The 20,453-nt window shown below is 43.0% G+C and overlaps 1 protein-coding gene across 3 annotated transcripts in view; it reads right to left on the reverse strand.

Annotated features, from left to right (window-relative positions):
• SFMBT2 (Scm like with four mbt domains 2) overlaps positions 1 to 20,453 on the reverse strand; it is a 196,134-nt gene that overhangs the window by 157,622 nt on the left and 18,059 nt on the right. For all 3 annotated transcript variants that reach the window (XM_054726333.1, XM_028130935.2, XM_054726331.1), the window contains exon 3: positions 17,303 to 17,543. In XM_054726333.1, the coding sequence (XP_054582308.1) occupies positions 17,303 to 17,543 (241 nt within the window). The remainder of the gene's footprint in view (positions 1 to 17,302; positions 17,544 to 20,453) is intronic.

Here is a 20,453-nt window from a genome sequence, read left to right on the forward strand (position 1 = left end):
GACAACCAGGCTGATCAGGGAAAGGCACCAGCCCCATCACCCCACTGCTGGAGCCACTGCAAGTCACCACAGCCACCAAGGTGTTTTCATCAACACGGACTCCAGTCCCTTCACCAAGAAAAAATGACAACTTTCTTTAGGCATTTTCAAGATGTGTCTTTCATAGGATATGACATTTCTTTCTTTCTTTCTTTTTTTTTTTTTTATCCTCACCTGAGTATATGCTTCCATTGACTTTTAGAGAATGTGAAAGAGAAAGAGAAAGACAGAGAGAAACATCCAAGTGAGAGGAATACTTAGATTGCTTGCCTCCTTCATGAGCCCTGACCTGGGCCCCATCCAGGGAGGAGCCTGCAACTTAGGCACATGCCCTTGATCAGAATCTAACCTGGACTCTGCAGTTGGCAAACCTAGGTATTATCCACTGAGCCAAACCGTGTAGGGCAGGTTATGACATTTCTTAGCCCTCCAGCAGCGGACCTTCGTTTTTTTCTCCAGGAGTGTGTTGGAAAAACCCTAGATCACCTTTTTGGATTCTTCTACCCAGGTTACTAAGAATATTACCAGTGACATACAGGGAGCTTAGCCAATGAGCGGTCAGAAAAGGTGTTTCCTCTATAGTTCACACCTATCTCCTGTGATCTCTGACTCCGCCCCTGCTAAGGCCTAAAGCCTCCAGCCCTTGGCAGGGGACCCCCAGCTGGCTTGATCGCCAGGCCCCGCCCCTGGCCAAGGCCTCAAGCCTCTGTTTGAGGCTCGGACCCTGGGCAGGGACCCCCAGCTGGTTCCGATCGCCCGAAGACACCCACAGCTGGCTCTATCGCCCGGCTCCACCCACGGCCAAGGCTGCAAGCCACTAGGCTTGGGCTCTGGGCAGGGACCCCCAGCTGGCTCCGATCACCCGCAAGGGACCCCAGCTGGCTCAATCGCCCGGCTCCATCCCCAGCCAAGCCTGCATGCCTCTGGCTGAGGCTTGGGCCCTGGGCAGGGACCCCCCCAGCTGGCTCCAATCGCCTGCAGGGACCCCCAGCTGGCTCCACTCGCAGGCTCCACCCCCAGCCAAGGCCTAAAGCCTCTGGCAGAGGCTTGGGCTCTGGGCAGGGACCCCCAGCTGGCTCCACTCGAGGGCTCCACCCCCAGCCAAGGCCTAAAGCCTCTGGCAGAGGCTTGGGCTCTGGGCAGGGACCCCCAGCTGGCTCCGCCCCAACGGCCAAGGCTGCAAGCCTCTGGCCAAGGCTTGGGCTCTTGGCAGGACCCCCAGCTGGCTCTGATCGCCCCGCTCCGCCCCCAGCCAATGCTGCAAGCCTCTGTTTGAGGCTCGGGCCCTGGACAGGGACCCCCAGCTGTCTCCCATCTCGGGGCTCCACCCCCAGCCAAGGCTGCAAGCCTCTGGCTGAGGCTTGGGCCCTGGTCAGGGACCCCCAGCTGGCTCCAATCACCGCAGGGGACCCCAGCTGGTTCCAATGGCCCAGCTCCACCCCCAGCCAATGCCGAAAGCCTCTGGCTGAGGCTTGGGCCCTGTGCAGGGACCCCCAGCTGGCTCCGATCGCCTGTGGGGGACCCCCGCTGGCTCCGATCTTCCCCTCTGATCTTCGGCTCCAATATCCCAGTTCCAACAAGGGCAGCTCTCCAAGGCTGGAGCCATCTTGGTTAGGTGTATTTGCATATTCGCTTTCTGATTGGCTGGTGGGCGTGGCTTGTGAGTGTAGCGGAGTGATGATTTGCATATTACTGTTTTATTAGATAGGATTATCTTAGAAGCTTTGTTCTTAACCACTTAACAACTACTGAGCTTAACTAAATACAAGACATAAAAAAAGGGGGTGTTATGATTGCAACTATCATCCCACAAAAAAAAGGCAAAACTATGGAGACAGTGAAAAGATCAGTGGGCCCCAGGGGGTGGGGGGAGGGGAGGTGAAAGGTGAATCAGAGAGCTTTTAGGGCAGGGAAACTACACTGTATGGCACTGTAACGGTGGGTACACGTCCAAACCCACAGATTGCGCACCACCAAGAGCGAGTCCTCATGTAAACTGTGGACTCTGGGTGCTGATGACCTGTCAGTGTAGGTTCATAAGTTGTAACAAATGCACTGTCTATGGGGCATGTTGATAGTGTGGGAGGCTGTGCATGTGCCGAGGCAGGGGTATATGGGAAACCTCTGCCCCTTCCCCTCAATTTTGCTGTGAGCCTGAAATTGCTCTAAACCAAAATAAAAGTTTTTGCCCTGGCCGGTGTGACTCAGTTGGTTGGAGCATCCTCCTGTGCACTGAAGGGTCGAGGGTTCTATTCCCGGTCAGGGAACATACCTAGGTTGCAGGTTCAGTCCCTGCATACAGAAGGCAACCAACCGATCAATGTTTCTTTCTCTACTCACCCCTCTTCTCCCTTTCTCTCTCTCTCTAAAATCAATAAAAACATCCTTAGGTGAGGATTTAAAAATGAAAGGAAGGAAGAAAAAAAGGAAGAGGAAGGAAGGAAGGAAGGAAGGAAGGAAGGAAGGAAGGAAGGAAGGAAGGAAGTTTAAAAAAAAATAAATAAGTAAAATTAACCCTTTGCACTCGCTTGCTTTTTTCTCGATTCCTTTATTCTACTCGGGATTTAATTTTTTAAATACCCCAGATTTTACAAAGCACGGCAGTAGAATAAAAAACTGGAGTTTCTTTTCATACAAACTTATTTATTTGGATTTTTTAATATTTCAAATTATTGATACATTCAAAGAGTATAAAAAGAGCTGCTACTGATGCTAACCATGTCGAGTCACACTCGACATCCAAGTGCAAAAGGTTAAAAAGTGAGTAAAAGCCATTCTTAGCCAGAAAAAAAATAGGAAAAAAACAGCATTTCTCCATTTCCTCCTATATTTTAATATATTTTATTGATTTTTTTTTACACAGAGGAAGAGAGAGGGATAGAGAGTTAGAAACATCAATGATAGAGAAACATCAATCAGCTGCCTCCTGCACACCCCCTACTGGGGATATGCCTGCAACCAAGGTACATGCCCTTGACCGGAATCGAACCTGGGACCTTTCAGTCCGCAGGCCGACGCTCTATCCACTGAGCCAAACCGGTTTCGGCAATTTCCTCCTATATTTTAAACATTGCTCTGAGGAGTTGATACAGATCACATTTAATTCATAAAACAGCCCTATCAGGGAGCTGTCATTATCCCAGGTCGCAGATGGGAATATCGAAGGTCACAAAGTTTAAAAATGAGGTACCTAATCCAAGTTCACACATGTAATTAAATTGTATTAAGATCGAAAATACGTATTTCTGATTACACATGTTCACAAAGCCTTACTTTTTTAATCAATGGGTGTAATTATGTATCCATAAACAATGATAACACAAGGCAAAAATAACTGCAAAAGGGTGTAAGCAAAATTCTCTGAGATCACGGGAGGTGGCAGGGGGGCAGGGGTAATTGGAAGTGCCTGGGCACTGACCACAGCGGGTAAGGGGCTTGCAGCTGAGCCAGCCTCTGCTGCACCTCTGAGCTGCATTCCTGGGCTTCCTGTCCTAGATGCAGGCACTTCCGCACTCACACCTCCCTTGTCCCTGCCTAGGGAGCAAGCACCAATAGGGCCTCTTACAGTTAAAAAAAGAGAATGAGAGAAAGCAATGCTGAGCTTTCTCCCCCCTTGCAGTGCTCCACAGGTTCCAGAGAGCTTTGGCATCTGCCATCAAAGTTGGTGCTGACAATACCGCAGAGAGACAGCAAGGTCAGGTGATAATTAGCCATTTTAAAGATGCAGAGAGTGTGAAATGCAAAGAGGTTAAGTGACTTTTTCCCAAGGTCACACTAAGCGAGAGGTACTGATGAGCTACTAGCCAAGCCACCTGACACAGGTCAATGCCCTCCACTCCTCTGTTAGGGCCTAAAGAGCACGCCTACCACACAGGAGCCAGCTGTGGATGCTCCAATTTACTTTACTTAAATACCAGCAGAATACAGACCAGAGGGACCTTTCCATTTAGCCGCCAGCAGATCACCACGGAAGTTAGGGGTCAGCCTCCAGCTCTTGTAAATTTCCACCCTTGAAAAATGCTTAGCATAAAAAAAGACAAATTTCAAAGTACACCAAAAAAGTGCTATCTCAGAGCAGTTTCCATCTGGACAAGAAAAAGGTATTACCCATTCCAGAGATCAGAGTTTCAAATTAACTTCTGATACTTCTTAGCAAGACAAGAGTGAGATGAGATCTTCAGGAGTGAACAACCAAAGCAGAAATGACCAACAAATAAGAAAGTACATTGGCAGCTGCCACATAAAACACCCATTTCCAAAATATAGGTCTTCATCTGAGTGCCATGGGCCAAAAGCTGATTGCATTACAAATGTGCTTCATATAAATGCTTAGTAATAACCATTTAGGGTATCCCCAAAAATGTACACTGAGTGGCCAGATTATTATGATCTTTGAACGCATAATAATCTGGCCACTCAGTGTATATCCTATATAATAAAAAGCTAATATGCAAATTGTCCCCTCGACCAGCAGGCAGGCCGGCCTACCGCCCATGTCCCCTCCCCCTGGCCAGGCTGGCCAGACCCCACCCATGTACAAATCCATACACCGGGCCTCTCTCTCTCTATATATATGTATATATATACTTAGTGGCCAGATTATTATGTGTTCAGAGATCATAATAATCTGGCCACTCAGTGTATACACACACTTTGAGTAATTATAAAGGCAGCGTTTATTAAAATACATTTCACTTTCAGAATTGAGCTATCAGCTATTAAAGTGTATATACATTTTTTGGGACACCCTATATTGTATAATCCCACTAAAAGAAATCAGACACATTGTAAAACCTCAATAAATAATCCTTCATAGATTGACATAAAAAATTTTTTCCATCTCTATGGCAACAACTGCTGATATCCATGAGGTTCTTCCCCATCATCCCCAAATCTCCCTTCTTCTGGCTCTAGGTTTCCTGTCAGCAAGAACCTAGAGAAAGACTCTCACATTTATTACCAAGGGAATCCAATAGCTAAATATAAACTTTGTAAAAGCCCAATCGTGATAAATCCTGTCGAAGCCCTGAGAACCTCTAAACACCTACACTGTAAGCAACAGTCTTACTGAGTGAACAAGAAGGGCTGAGGGAAAGCACCATCCTTAAATCCAGTCCGGGAGAGCTAGGGACCCAAGATGGATTCAGGGCGGGTCACAGCTCATCCCATCCTGTCTCCAGGATGGACATGGGGCATATTCAAAATATTTACAGACCCACAAGGTTCAGGTAACAACGGCTCTGGACAAATGTACACCTTCACGGCCAAATATTTGCCCAGGGAAGGAGGGATCATCAGGTTTTCAGAATGTCCTTTCATCTAACATAGCTGTCTACACCACCATTCTTCACATTTTCCTGCTCACGTACCCCCTTCAAACAATTCTGAAAATCTGTTTCTTCCTCACGTGTTTTCAATTTGGCATTCTAAAAGTTTTCATTCATTCAAATAGTTGCAAAGGATGTCACACTTCCTATGGACTGTACATATGACATTTTGAACGAAACTGCTATATTGCTCCCATAGCCAAAACCGGTTTGGCTCAGTGGATAGAGCGTCGGCCTTCGGACTGAAAGGTCCTAGGTTCGATTCCGGTCAAGGGCATGTAACCTGGTTGCGGGCACATCCCTGGTAAGGGGTGTGCAAGAGGCAGCTGATTGATGATTCTCTCTCATCGATGTTTCTAACTCTCTATCCCTCTCTCTTCCTCTCTGTAAAGAATCAATAAAATAAAAATAAAATAAAATAAAAAGTATATTGCTCCCATAAATATATTCAATAGAATGATCTGATCTCTTCCACCATGCATTTTTATTATTTCTTTAATTTATTTTTATTGTTAAAAGTATTACACATACCCCTCTTTCCCCCACTGACCCCCTTCACTCCACTCCCTCCTCCACCCCAGGCCTATTGTCTATCCATGAGCTATGCATATCTGCATATAAGTTCATTGGTTAATCTCTTTCCCTCTGAAATACATCAGTCTATTGTATGCTTCAATGTCTCTGGATCTTTTTTGTTCATCAGTTTATTTTGTTCATTAGATTCCACATATAAGTGAGATCATGTGATACTTGTCTTTCTCTGGCTGACTTATTCGCTCAGCATAATACTCTCCAGGTCCTTCTGTTCTGTCTCAAAGGGTAAGAGATCCTTCTTTTTTACAGCTGCATAATATTCAATTGTATAAATGTACCACAGTTTCTTAATCCATTCATCTACTGATGGGCACTTGGGCTGTATTTTTAAATAGGCATGAACAAGCACTGCTTTACAGTCAGCTGGTGTACTGTTCCTTTTTCTCCTTGAAATCAGAGATCCATTCCACATGCCTCAGACTTGTATCCTGAGATTAGCATCTTTCTGTTCCCAACAGTCTTTGATTGCTCATCCATACTACTTATCTGTAGCAACAAGGCTGCACAGTGACAGATGATTACTAAAGAGTATGCTATGGTATATACATGTCAAGTCACTGTGGTGTACAGCTCAAACTTACATAATATTGTACAACAACTACATGCAAATAAAAATGTAATATATAGTCAAATTTTAAAAATGTCTCTGACTATTAAATAAAAATGTTCTTTTGGCTTAGATTATTAAAATCATTTTTAGTCCTGACCAAAACAGCTAAAATAACATGATAAGGTCTGAGGAGTAAACATAAAAGGTACAGTAGTCCCCCTGTCTGAGGGGGATGCGTCCCAAGAACACCACAGACAGGACTGAACCCTATATATATTTACACTATGTTTTTTCCTATGCATACATTCCTATGATAAAGTTTAATTTATAAACTAAGCATAGTAGGAGATTAACAATAATAACTAATAGTAAAACAGAACAACTGTAACAATATACTGTAATAAAAGTTCTGTGAAATGCTGTCTGTCTCTGATAACTGAACTGATCACTGAGACGGCTACTGAGTGACTAAGAGGCAGGGAGTGTATTCAGCACGGAGACGCTGGACGCAGGGGTGATTCAAGCGAGACAGCTGGGGGCAGGGGGCAGATTTCATCACAATACTCAGAGCAGCGCACAATTTAAAACTTATACATTGTTTATTTCTGCAATTTTCCGTCTAATATTTTCAGGCCCTGGTTGGTTGTGGATAACTGAAACCGTAGAACGTGAAACTGTGGATAAGGGAGGACCACGGTAAACTGTGGTTTCATGGTTACGTTTGGAAGGTTGGTGTGATGCCCTGAGTGAATGAGGCTTCACTTAGGACCCAGATATCCCGTGTGCACCACAGTGACATTCTTCTCTCACGTGGAGAAGGAGGCCGGGGTGGGTGAGGCAGGAAAGAACACCAATGGCCGGTTTCAGGGTGGATCTGGAAACTAACGCCTTACACAGACCCGGGCCACTAACCCTTGGAAAGATGTCCAGTTCGTGGGAACATGAGAAATCCACTGTGGAAACCTTGAACAGGCCCACCCATAACATGGACAGGCAAGAATATAAATGTAGGTGCACACAGCACAGGTGGGAATATTTTAAAGTTACTTATCAAGTGAACAGGTTGTGGAGTAAAGTATGGCCTAGCCTCCTATATTATACTGACAAATGTAGCTTCATAATTACAGAATCAAAAAGTCTGTAAAGGGCTCTAGTTTATATATATATATATATATGACTGCAAGTTGGCAAAATGCCAAAGATTACTAAATTTAATTATGATGACATGTGTCTGGGTATTTTGTTGATGGGTTAGCAATCTTTGGATAAGTAATAAAATAAAAACTTACATAAACCATAAATCTTTAAACCTTTATTCCATAACATTTCTTTTCCTTGCTCTCATTTCAGAGAAATTATTAACTATCTAGTTTTAAGAAATTAAAATTTTTCACATTATTTGTATTTTATTCACAGAAATCATCTAAGGGATTAAAACATAAAATATAATTCTAGCCAGTCTATATAATTTTAATATTTTTATTCACAAAATGTGAAGTGCAAAAATCAAACTTTTAAATGTTTTATGTCTTCAAAAAAGCTACTTTCCATTTAAATGTTCTAATTCATCTACTAAAATTAATAAGAAAATTACAAAGTATAACTAGTAAATATCAAACTTTCTATCTAAAAATGTTTAAATAAAGTTAAACACTTCATTTAGTTTTTTGATATGTTAATTTTACTACATATGTTTATAATAATAAAACTATCCACAGTTCTAGCATTTAACATCTGTCTATCCAGGGCCAATGTGAAAAGTCAATGTCACACTTCCTGTGTGATGTCATGTCTAAAGCTATGTATTATGTGTCAGAGTATGAATTTATATGGTAAAATGTTTTAATTTTGTAAAACAAACTAAATTTTGTTTAATATTGTAAAATATTCCTCAGCCACTACATATAAACTGTTGAAAATTCTGCAGAGAACAGAAGCACAACCCTAGAAGGTCCGTATGACTTTAGAAAGAAGGTATGAGCCTGGACAGTCAACATGGCCTTGACAGAAGGGATAGCCCTGGATGGGGGCACAGCCCTGGAGCAGAGGCATGGCCTGAAGGAAAGCCTGGGCCTGAAGGTCAGCATGGCCCTGAAACCTGGAGCCATGTTGGGAGACTTAATAAGAAGCAGCAGGAAATCAGAGGCTTGTTCAAGAGCCCAGAGAAGAAAGAGAAGTGGGAGAAGCTCACCAGCCCAGCAGGCTAGAGGACAGTCAGAGGCACGATGGAGAGTGGACAGACAGCACCAAGGGCTCCTGACTCGGGGAGGGGAAACAAGAGAGTTCCATGGGGCCGGGGCAGGGTTGGAAGCAGCAGAGGTCCAAGAGGGCCAGCAGTGCCAAGGAAGACCAGTCTGTGCAAAAGTGAGTCCAGGCTTCTCTCACAGGGTCTACACGAGTCATCCATTCAGGGTATGAAAGGAACTGAGATGGATGGGAGCTGACCCCTGTGCATGGAAACCTTCCTTTGAGCCGCATCGGGGGCAGCCCAGGCCAGGATCTCTAGCCGGGAAGGTGGGGGCCGAAGGGAGGAGAGCAAACCGATGATACTAGGGCTCTGACAGTTAAGGAAATGAAGAATTAACAGAGTTAGACAAGAGGCCAAGAACCCACAGAACTGACTAACCCCCACATTTCACACAGAATTAAACACATGCTTCATTTAAAGTACACATGCTGCTGGATTAAGAAGCAAAAGAAAATAAATTCATTTATGACTAACACCAAAAAGGAAAATCTTCTAGTGCCGCTTTGTGCTCACAGTTTTCATGTAGTGCAAAAAACCCAAATAGCATCTGATACAATTTACATAACTTTACATAATCTCATGATTACCATTTGTCAAGGAAGTTGCAGCCCAAATCTCTTCCATTTATTTGCCTCCAAAACTGACAAAACATTCTGGACAAGAAGCTTCCCACTCTCTTCCTAAAAATCGCAAGGAGCCAATTCTACAAATTTCCTTAATAATATGTTTCCAATACTTCAAGTCTGAACATTCTAAAGTCATATTGACACATGAAATCAATAAGCAAATGTTTACTGACCCCTGCTATTTTCAAAGCATTGATTTCAAAACTGGGAGGAAAATTCTACCCTTAGTTTAAAATCTACTTCAAGCTGTCTGGCTGGAGACAAGTTATTTACCCTTCCCAAGACACATTTTTTCAAATGTAATACAAGAATAATACCAGCCAATTTACATGGTTTTTCTAGGGTTAAATTTAGTTACTTGGTGCACAGTAGGCACACAATAAAATGATTTGGCAGATGAGAAAAACTGTTTTTAATTGGAGATCCAGGATACAAACATCTAAAATTCATAACTCATTCATACACTGGGCAAGAAAATGGTAAAGGGATATGAAATATATCTTAAATTTCAAAAGACAAATACAAATACCAATCAGGGATTCATAGGAGAAAAGATTATAATTTTTACTCATAAACAGTTGTACCTCACCACCTGTACAAAGGTTTCTGATTTATATGAGGACCATTTAGTCTGCCTTCACTTTTTTGGTCTTTGTATTCTTTCTTTCCACAAACTAAAAAACCCCTCACATTTTCTTAGGGTCCTGTTCATAAGGAATCTTATTTCAGTCCTTTCATAAGTTTCATTCATTGCTCTTTGAATTCTTACATTCAGAACATTTTTGAGCTGAACTTAACAATATCTGGTCCAACTGATGTTGTAAGACTGAGCCTCGGAAACTTGAGGTCACACCCTCAGAGGCTGCAGGAGGCCCTGTGTGGCTCTCCTGTTTCTAGGTGTTAGCCCAGACGCCCTTAGGGCCCGAGCAGATTAGAAGCCCATGCAGGGAACAGAAGGTGTGGAGAGCAAACAAATGGCCACCTGCAGAGGCAGGCGCTCCAGTGAGGGATGCCTTGTGGAATGCAGGTCCAACAGGTCTGCATCATCTAAGTTTTCAAGAGATGACCATAACCCAGACTTTTAAGTGAAGGGACTTGTAAATGGTAAAAACCAAAATTATTTCAAAATACTGCTTAGATCAACACACACACACACACACACACACACACACACACACACACACACAGTCTATGCATACACAAACACACTCACATCCTCATCTATGTATACAAATGCACACACATGTTCACAGATACAAATGCACACACTCATGCATGTATGCAAACACATGTAAGCTCACACATGCAAACAAACACACATGACATGAACACATAAACACATACTAGCATATGGTCATCACACATAAAACACACCCACACATTGGCAAACCAAGTCCCCTCTGGTCTACACCATGATGAATCTGTACACAGGCTCTTCACCTGATCAGATAGGACTCAAAACCATGTTTTGTTTTTAAAAGGCCATTAAGTACCTAGAGAGAAAGGATCACTCTTTTCCTACCTGAATATTCCTTCTTTCACACAACACTGTCAAAAATGGCTTTTTCACAATAGGATACTAACTCGCTTTTTAAAATATATACCTATGACTTTTAGCTTACTTACTATAATACTTAGCAAATACAGCCTACCTTTTCTTATATAACAATGTGTTTTTCTCTTTATATTAAATGATCTAATGATTAATGAGTTTAATCCCTGTGCCTCCCTCAACTCTGCTTAAGATTTATTTTGCCCTTTAAGATTTTAGCATATATACTTAATTTTCTTATTAATACACAAATGAAACCAATGTGACTGAGTAGGTTTCATTAGTATTACTAAAATGTCACTTAAATAATAAAATATGAATAGTAAACACTGATAATTTTGCATAACAATCAAATGCTACTTCTCAGTCCTCCGTTAGACAATGGTTATGGATTGGTAAGTCCTGTCATCTGATCACTTTACAGTCCTGTGTACCCCTGCCAGCATCTCTTACTTTGCAATCAACTGCAGTAAAAACAGCAGTCCCTAAAACAGCCCTCGGACCAGGCTTCAGAACCTGGCGGAATCTACCCCCATAACATAAGGCCATATTCACACTTTCTCCTAATGCTTCATGAATAAACATCCCTTTATTCAAATAAGTTATATAATAACTAACTCGAGTAATTTTGATTCAAGTTTGAATGGTAAATAGAGTCATTCTGGCAAGACTGCGGAGTTTGCAATTCAAATTATAGGAATTTTCATAATGGGGAAAATAAAAACTAGTGATATGATTCCTAAGGCACCTAATGCCAATCTTTTCCTGCAACAGTAGAAAGCATACATAAATACTTCTCAGTGTAGAAGCGGAGGAGTGTTCTGTGGACGGGCATCATCACATGCATTAACCTGCAATTTGACAGCATTCCTTTCAGGGCCTCAGGGGGTACCTACCTGCTAGAACTCCAGAGCTCCCCCACTCCAGGCATCAAAAGGTATTGCTGCTCCTTCTCAATAAATAGCAGTGCAACGATCACTGGATTAAATGACTTCCTTACATTATCACTGTAAACAATAATTATTTGTCAGCTGCCCTATGCGAGCTTTGCATGTGCTTATGAATAAATCAAGCCTTATTGATTTACTAAGCCAAACGTTTTACATTTTGCAGCTCTAATAAGAGCTAATCCTCCACTGCACTTAGTGGTGTGCTTTTAATGTAGCAGTTTCTTAATACTTTTAATATGAAAGATTAATATTAAAAGGATTAGCTCAGGAGCAAACACTGCTCTTTGAACAGCCAATTGGCCACTAAACCAGTCTCTTTAAACATGTCCTTCCTAGTGGCATTCTGTCTGCTGCTGTGCTGTTTCCTTCCTCATAACATCTATATTAATAAAAGGGTAATATGCAAATTGGTCAGGACGCCGTCACAGTAACGACCGAACAGCAGGCTGCATGGGGCAACCAGGCTGGCGGAGGGAGGGGGGCGGGGGTGCAGTTGGAGGCGACCAGGCCGGCAGGGCAGCAGTTGGGGGTGACCAGGCCGGCAGGGGGGCAGTTAGGGGCAACCAGGCTGGCAGGCAGAGGCGGTTAGGGGTAATCAGGCTGGCAGGCAGGTGAGCAGTTAGGAGCCAGCAGTCCCAGATTGTGAGCAGGATGTCCGACTGCAGGAAAATATGGGACTGTAAGGAAGATTACATGTTTGTTAAAACTATCGTCAAAAATAATAAAATGAGTCTCTTTCAATGCAATGATTTCAGAAGCGTAGGACAACTTTGAACAATCCCAAACATCTTGAAAGATCTCAAGCACTGCAACCTCAGTCTGACCATGCAAGGCAACCCCCTCCCTTCACCACAAATCACCCCAAGTTCCCATCATCTTTTCTGGTCCAACCATATTTTGAAGCTGTCCTCCATATACTGAATGACTCAACTCCACTTGTGCTGATCTTTCTCAGTCTACAATCGTCAGTGAGCAAAATGCTATCCATTGCCAGTGACGTTGGACCCAGGCACTCACAGTAATTTCCCAACCTAGTTTGGCCCTCAATCCACTGAAACTTCATCATCCCCAACAGTAACCCAGAAGCTGTACTTCCGTGCTTCGTACAGATGCCTGGGCTAGATTTCCATAGACCCTAATTCCAAAACAAATTCCACTGCTCATGCATACAGTAGGAAAAGTAGCACCTTCTCCCTCCTCCTTTCTTTGACAAGGATCACAAACCAGGGCATGTTAGACTAGAAAGCTCTTGTGAGATTATAGTATACTCTAACCTCATTTTAAAGATACAAAAATTAAGAGGGGACTCACCCATGTAGCTAAGCTAATGGCAGAGGCAAGATGAGCATCCCAGGTCCTGGCTCCAGCTGCAATGTTCCTCTCTTTATACAACCCACTCTCCCGCCCTGATTCCTGGGATCAATAAGAAACCTATCACCATAGAACATTCCTAACAAGACTATTATGTGTCATGGACTGCTTGCACTCGTGTTAATATTCTGAGATGCCTTTCAAGTTTAACCACCAGAAAGATCAACCAGGTACAATTGCGGAATTCACAATGATATTAGCTCTCTAAGACAGAAAACCACAGAAACAAGAATCCTTCTTCAAAAATAGTCTACAATTCCCAGTGGAACAAGTGCCATCTACCCACAAAGCAATAATTATCCTGTACTGCAGCAATCAATAAAACCTTTTGCCCCGTGAACCTTCTATTTCCTGACTTTGTTCTCTGCACTAAAGATTTCCAAGGCATATTGATTACCTACTAAATTTTTTTAAGTTCTTTAAAACGAGCAATAGAGAAATTCTCAAAATTAGCATAACTTGTTACCGTGTGAAAAGCCCTCCTACCTTCCAGTCACATTAGTGGTTTCTCTTTTTACAGGGTTTTCCCCATTTTTTATTTTCAATTTGTCATGTTAAGTGTGTATGTGTGTCTATTTATTCCTAATAGTAGGAAGTCAGCAGGATTCAAATTTGACAGTGTTTCTGAAACTGTGGCTGCTGCCACATTTTTCATCCCAGTGAGAAAGAAGAATCGATTAATAAGCTACACCGTCTTTCTCAAGCAACAGCATGGATGTTTACCAAGTGAACCCATTAGCTCTTAGAGTGTTAAAATTCAGTACCCTGGAACTTCTCTCTAAAACTACTCACTGAATAATCTATAACGTGAAGCCATCTCATATCCTTTCCAAGGACGTTTAGCTACTACAGTGTCAAACTTCAAGAGTGAGTCATGAATGAATGACACAAGCAAGGACAGAGAAAGGTAAGGCTGCAGCTAGGAATGGGGACTTGCCTCCTGGTTCCCTCCTGCATTCCCCTCTGCCAGTGCCCCCATATGTGTATCGGCTGCCTGGAATTAATGCATGTCTGACTGTACTCTCCTGAGAGTGTAGGGGCATATCTATGTGGCCTTTGCGTGTAGAGCTGGGCAAATGAGAATTAGTCTAATTTTCTAACTACAACTGCTGTTTTCCCAATATTCCATCCATACAATTCACCCATCAAGACTGGTTTACTCTATGACAAATCATAAATCATAGGTAAGTTAAGTTATTGCACGTTATATCTTCTCACCTTAGTGGCTGTTTGCATTCAAAGCCAAATGGAATATTATTCAGCCTTTAAAAAGGAAATCCTGTCACATGCTACATGGATGAACCTTGAGGACACTATGTTAAGTGAAATACACCAGTCACAAAAGGACAAACACTGCATGATTATGCTTATTTGAGGCATCTAAAGCCTTCAAACTCACACACAGAGTAGAATGGTGGTGACCCAAGGCTAGGAAATGGGAAATGGGGAGTTACTGTTCAATGGGGATAAAGTTTCAGTCAGGCAGGATGAAAAAGTTCTAGCAATCTGCTGTCAGCATTCTGCTTATAGTTACCAATAATGTACTGTACACTTAACATTTTGTAAAAAGGGTAAAAATAACTTAATTGTCCCACTAATGGCACAATTTAGGCTGAGCCAGGGACTAAGAGTAGCAATCATTACCAAAGGCATTACAGATAGTGTTCAGCCAACTATTTGCTCTTGCAGAACTAGAACAAGAGTGAAAAATAAAGTCTCATGCATTAACACCATTCTCCAGCACTCACCTGAGAAGTAACCCTCAACAGAGGTGAGAAATAAAGACTCACACTTCTGTATACAAAGACACTACCAGTACGGAAAGGGGTGGAGGGGCTGGGAGAGGGAGTCTTCTATTTAGAGAACCACACAATTCAAAGAACAGTTGCACCCAGATGCACATCAATTGACAAATGGTTAAACAAAATGTGGTCTATCCATATGATGGAATATGATTCAGCTATAAAAAGGAATGAAGTCCTGATACGTGCTAAGCATGGATGAGCTCTGAATACGAAATGCTGAGTAAAAGAAGCTGAACACAGAAGGCCACACACTATACGATTCTGTATATGGGAAATGTCCAGGATAGACAAGTCTACAGAAACAGAAAGTAGTTTAGGGCCAGGGCCGGGGTGGATGGGAGTGAGAGTGACTATAAATGGATACAGGGCTTATTTGTGGGATGATGGAAATACTCTGGAATTAGACAGTGATAATGGCTGCATGCCCTGGTGACTATATTAAAAATCACTGAGCTTCATAGAGATGAACTTATAGTATGTGAATTATATATCACTAGCATTCCCATTGCAGGAAAAATCCTGCAATAGGATTTCCTGCTGCACTCTACCCCGCCTCCGTTCCTCCCTTGTCGCCCGCCCCGCCTTCTCCACCAGCCCGCCTGCGTTTCCCTTCGCCCCCGGCCCTGACTTCGCTCCTCCCTTCTCCTCCCCGCCCCCCGGCTTGCTTGCTTCTTGGAAGCTTTACTCCCTTCTGCAGCTCTTGGCTTCTTTCGACACTGTCTTGATATGCAAATTAGCCGCCATCTTTGTTGGAGTAATTTGCATACTCGTCCTGAATGGTTGGTGGGCGTGGCTTGGCTGGTGGGCGTGGCTTAGGTGTAGCGAAGGTGTGGTCAATTTGCATATTTGTCTATTATTAGATTAGATTTTTTTAAAAATCAATGGGAGGCACAGTTGCTAATATGATCAACATTAAGGGCACACGAGTCCTTGACCACAGTTGCCTGAGGGAGTGATAAGATAAGCTGCCAGCTGGAGGAGGAAGAGGGTGTAGGCACAGGAGAGAGCAGGTGCAAAGACCCAAAGCAAGAAGGGCCTTTCTCTCTTTCTCCTGAGACAACGAAGGGTCATGGTATTAGCTACGGCCAAGGCAACAATTTCAATCCTGACATATACCCATTAATGCAACTCAAACTCCTTGCATTTATTATGACCCCACTATTTATCAGGCTCTCGGTTATGCATAAAAAGGGGAAGTAAAAAACCACTGACCATTCCCACCTATCAGAGAAACAATATATCAGAACTTTAAAAAGAAGATAAAATTCAAATGCTCTGAAAGGTGAAAGCAACTAAATATGGTGGTCACAATAAACTTGGAATTCAGCTCTAAAACTTTACATGTCACTTTGAAATAAAGATACCATTCAAAGCTAAAAGTGGCAGACAAGTACTAAGAAGACATTACACTTGAGAATTAGCATCAGAAGTCTTCAAATATAACTGCTGCCGTCATCATACAATGAAACATTGAGGATAGGTTGTTGAGATTCAAATATTGGGTGACTCAGTTTTTCTCACTGACAGGATCATATGAGCTCCTTTAATGCATTTGTAATATGCTGCCCACTCTTTTAACCAGGGTTTCTCAACTATTGGAGTTTGAACTCAATAATTCTTTGTTGGGGTGCCGTCCGCTACATTGTAGGATATTTAACAGCACCCTAGCCTCCTCCCACCAGATGCCAAGAGCTCCTTCTTCCTCCCCCTCTCACAGACAAAAGTGCTTCCAGACATTGCCACATGTCCACTGGGGGTAAAAATTGCCACTATTTTATATCATGTATCTTCTTTGGTTTCTGCATGCATCACACCCTGAGTGCCTCCCCACAACAAGAAAGACTAAAACTTGGAGAGATCCTACAGATGCTCTATAGCACTGTTCAAAATGTGAAATGTGTAAAGCAAAAGAAATGCAACATAATCCATCGGCGATGGAAAACAGAACCTCAGTCTCGGCCTTCTCTCCTACCTCCAAAATCAGGCTCCAGAGCTTTTGTCTCCTAAAGGCCATGACTGGCTCAGCTGTCAGGAAGAGCTCTGACATCCAAGAATGCACCCAAGTTCCCTCTCACTCCGGCACCCTCAAACTAATGAAACCCAGGAGGCAATCTTTAAAGTGCTAGGCCTTCCCGCCGAATCCACTATGGAATCTCTGCAAGGTTATACCTGCAAACACCATGAGTAAGGATGGCCTGTAAACCCAAAGGCTCTGAATCGTGGGCCAGCTGGGAGCTTACCGTCCGGGGGCATCAGGGCCTTGTTGTTCTGCGTGCACCACCCCACGGGGTGCAGATCTGCTATCACCACGTCACACCAGAAGTCAGCCCGCCGGTCCTCCCCATAGCCACAGTAGCGCAGAAGCAGCAGCTGCCCGCAGGTGGTGATGACAGTGGCCACCCAGTACGTGTCCGGGTTGTTCTTATTGGCCACTTCCAATTTCATCCCAGGCTGGAAGTTGCTCTGAATGCTGATTTCAACCTTAAGGAACCAAAAACACAGGAAACCTGTTACTATACTAGACACATACACCCACAACATTACGAGAACTGTTAAAATCACAGCACTTAGAAATGGCATTTCTGTTGCCCTAGGACAGCACTCTCTAAGAGAAATACAACGTGAGCCTGAATTTCCTAGCAGCCACATTAAAAAAAGATAAAACAGGTGAGATTAATTTTAGTCATGTATTTTATTTAACCCAACATATCTCAAATGTCATCATTTCAAGATGTCATCAATATAAAATAGATTAATGAGATATTTTTACATTTGTCTTTTCCAATGAAGCCTCCAAAGCCCCGTGTACATTCTACACTTACAGCACATCCCAATTCGGACGACACCCTTTCCAGGTGGCTGCTAACCACTTTGTGAGCTGTACAGCCGTGGATACATTTTCATTTTTATTAATGAGGGATTATAGTCTATTAATATTTATCAGCCCTCCTCCCCAAAAGAAAGCTTCCCAGCCTTGTGGGCATTCCAGTGCTAAAGCATCTGATGTCTATGAGTAGCAGCTGCTTAGGAGACGATGGAATTACAAACGACTCGTTCCTGAGGTCCTCGATGCTTTTCCTTAACAACAGGCCTGGGGACACTCTGCTTCCTGAACTGTTGTGATTAAAAGGGAGGTGGGAAAACTGACTGGATTAAAGGGAACAGGAGTTACTCCATATGGAGAGGCACTGATAACTTACCAGTAAAGAAGAAAAGGAAAGTTGTATCTCTCACCTAAACTGCCTCAAGCAACCTAATCAAGTCATCCCAGAATCATAAGAAGCTATGCAGGATCATACAAAAACTGTAAGTCAGGTGAGTTGAAGCTCTGTTATATTTTAATATTTACTTACCTCTTGGTTTCACTGGATAGCTACAACTACATTTATAATAAACTAGTAATTATAACATTATGAGTGTCAGTATAAAAGAGAATTAGGAATGTAATCTACTTTTATAAGTTCATGCAAATTTAATAAGGTCTTAAATTCCTTTTCAAAAGAACATTTCACCTCCAAAAAGGATAAAATGCTGCAGTAAAATAATGAATCCAAGTCTGGCTTCTAATTCAGCATGAGAGCCAAAGGCAAGAGCAGGTTGAGAAAATGCCCCAATTTGCTAATGTTACTCAGGCTGAATCTTTGCTCTGGGTAGGCCAGTGAAAAAAATGTTTCTCAGAATTAAATTTTCCTTTCCAGTAAAGCAACAGCAATGCCAAAAAAACATAGGTCCTGGAAATTGAGTATTTTCCTTGCTCACAATATATTGCTAAATTCTTCTGTAGAAGCAAAAACCTGATAAAAGCTCACTTTTTTATTTCCTGGGACTTTTACTCTGCTGGGAAAGCTATTTGCATTGTTCAAAGAAATCATTGTTAAGAATGATTTGTTTTTTGGCTTGATCTAAATGTTTTCTGAATATTTATGATATTTTCTCTCATTTGACTAATCTGCCTACAGAAGACTATAAAACTTTTATGTGTCCTTTCAAAATAAAAACATCAATTCGGCCCTGGCCAGTGTGGCTCAGTTGGTTGAGCATCATCCCATACACCAAAAGGTTGCCGGTAAGGTCTTAGGTCTCCAGTCCAGTCCCAGGTCAGGGCACATGCTTGGGTTGTGGGCTTGAGCCCCAGTAGGGAACATGCAGGAGGCAGCTGACTGATGTTTCTCTCCCTCTATCCCTCTCCCTTCTCTCTATAATCAATAGGTTTTTTAAAAATTTAAATTATTTATTGTTTAAAGTATTACATAAGTCTCCTTTTTCCCCCAGTGACCTCTCCCTGGCCGCCCCCACCACCCACCATATGCCCTCACCCCACCCCCCCACGACCCCATCTGTGTCCATTGGTTATGCTCATATGCATGCATACAAGTCCGTTAGTTTATCTCTTACCCTCCCCCCCCCCCCCACCTTCCCTCATAGGTTGGACAGTCTGTTCGATGCTTCTATGACTCTGGTTCAATTTTTCTTCATCAGTTTATGTTGTTCATTATATTCCACAAATGAGTGTGATCATGTGATATTTATCTTTCTCTGGCTGGCTTAATTAAAAGATTTTAAAATTAGATCCTGGAAGATGGCCGCTGACAGGAAGGCAGACTGCAAGATAGTGTGTGAGTGAGAAAACAAAGGGAGAGTGTGTGGTCGCACGGGGAGTGTTTGTTGGTGAGTTGAGGGACAGCTATACTCCAGGAGACTTTGGGGAACTGCTGGACGGGGCTCCCCTGACCGGGCAGCCCCCACTGCTGCTGGGTTCCTTCCCAGAGTGACCCGCTCGGACACGGAGACCGGGTCATCTCGAAAGGGAAAGTGGATGTTATCAGGAGCCTGAAAAGCCCAGGGAATCTACAACTATGGCACCCAGAGAACAGCTGCGAACCTGGGAACACCGGTCCCCAAGTGGCACAAGCACGGGGATTCAGAGGAGCTCTACACCCCCTCACGGAAAGGTCAGATTTCGCCTGGGATAAGGTGAGGTCTGTGGTCCCGGCAGGAGAGAGAAACGCGCACGTGGGAACTGGAGACCTGGGGAAGTCTGCACCTAGAAAAATCCATGGCTGTTGGGGCTGGCGTGATCCGTGAATGTGGAAGGGGGTCCACAGAGCTGCTAACAGAAGGGAACTCTAAAAAGCAACCCATTTTGATCTGGGCGCAAAAGGACAGCCTAAAAATTTCAAAAGTGTGCCGGCTGCTTAGACCCAAGGGGGAATAAAAGACTGCACAGACTTGTGTGCAGCCCCGGAGTTCGCACACTTACACTGGCTCTTTTTTTTTTATTTTATTTTATTTTTTATTTTTTTTCCCTCTTTAAATCCTTGCATCTGATTACTAAGCCCAATACATAGGATCACCCAATTGGGGACACTCTAAGAGACTGCAGGGGAAAGT

Source organism: Eptesicus fuscus, chromosome 2 (assembly GCF_027574615.1).
Source record: "Eptesicus fuscus isolate TK198812 chromosome 2, DD_ASM_mEF_20220401, whole genome shotgun sequence".
NCBI lineage: Eukaryota > Metazoa > Chordata > Mammalia > Chiroptera > Vespertilionidae > Eptesicus > Eptesicus fuscus.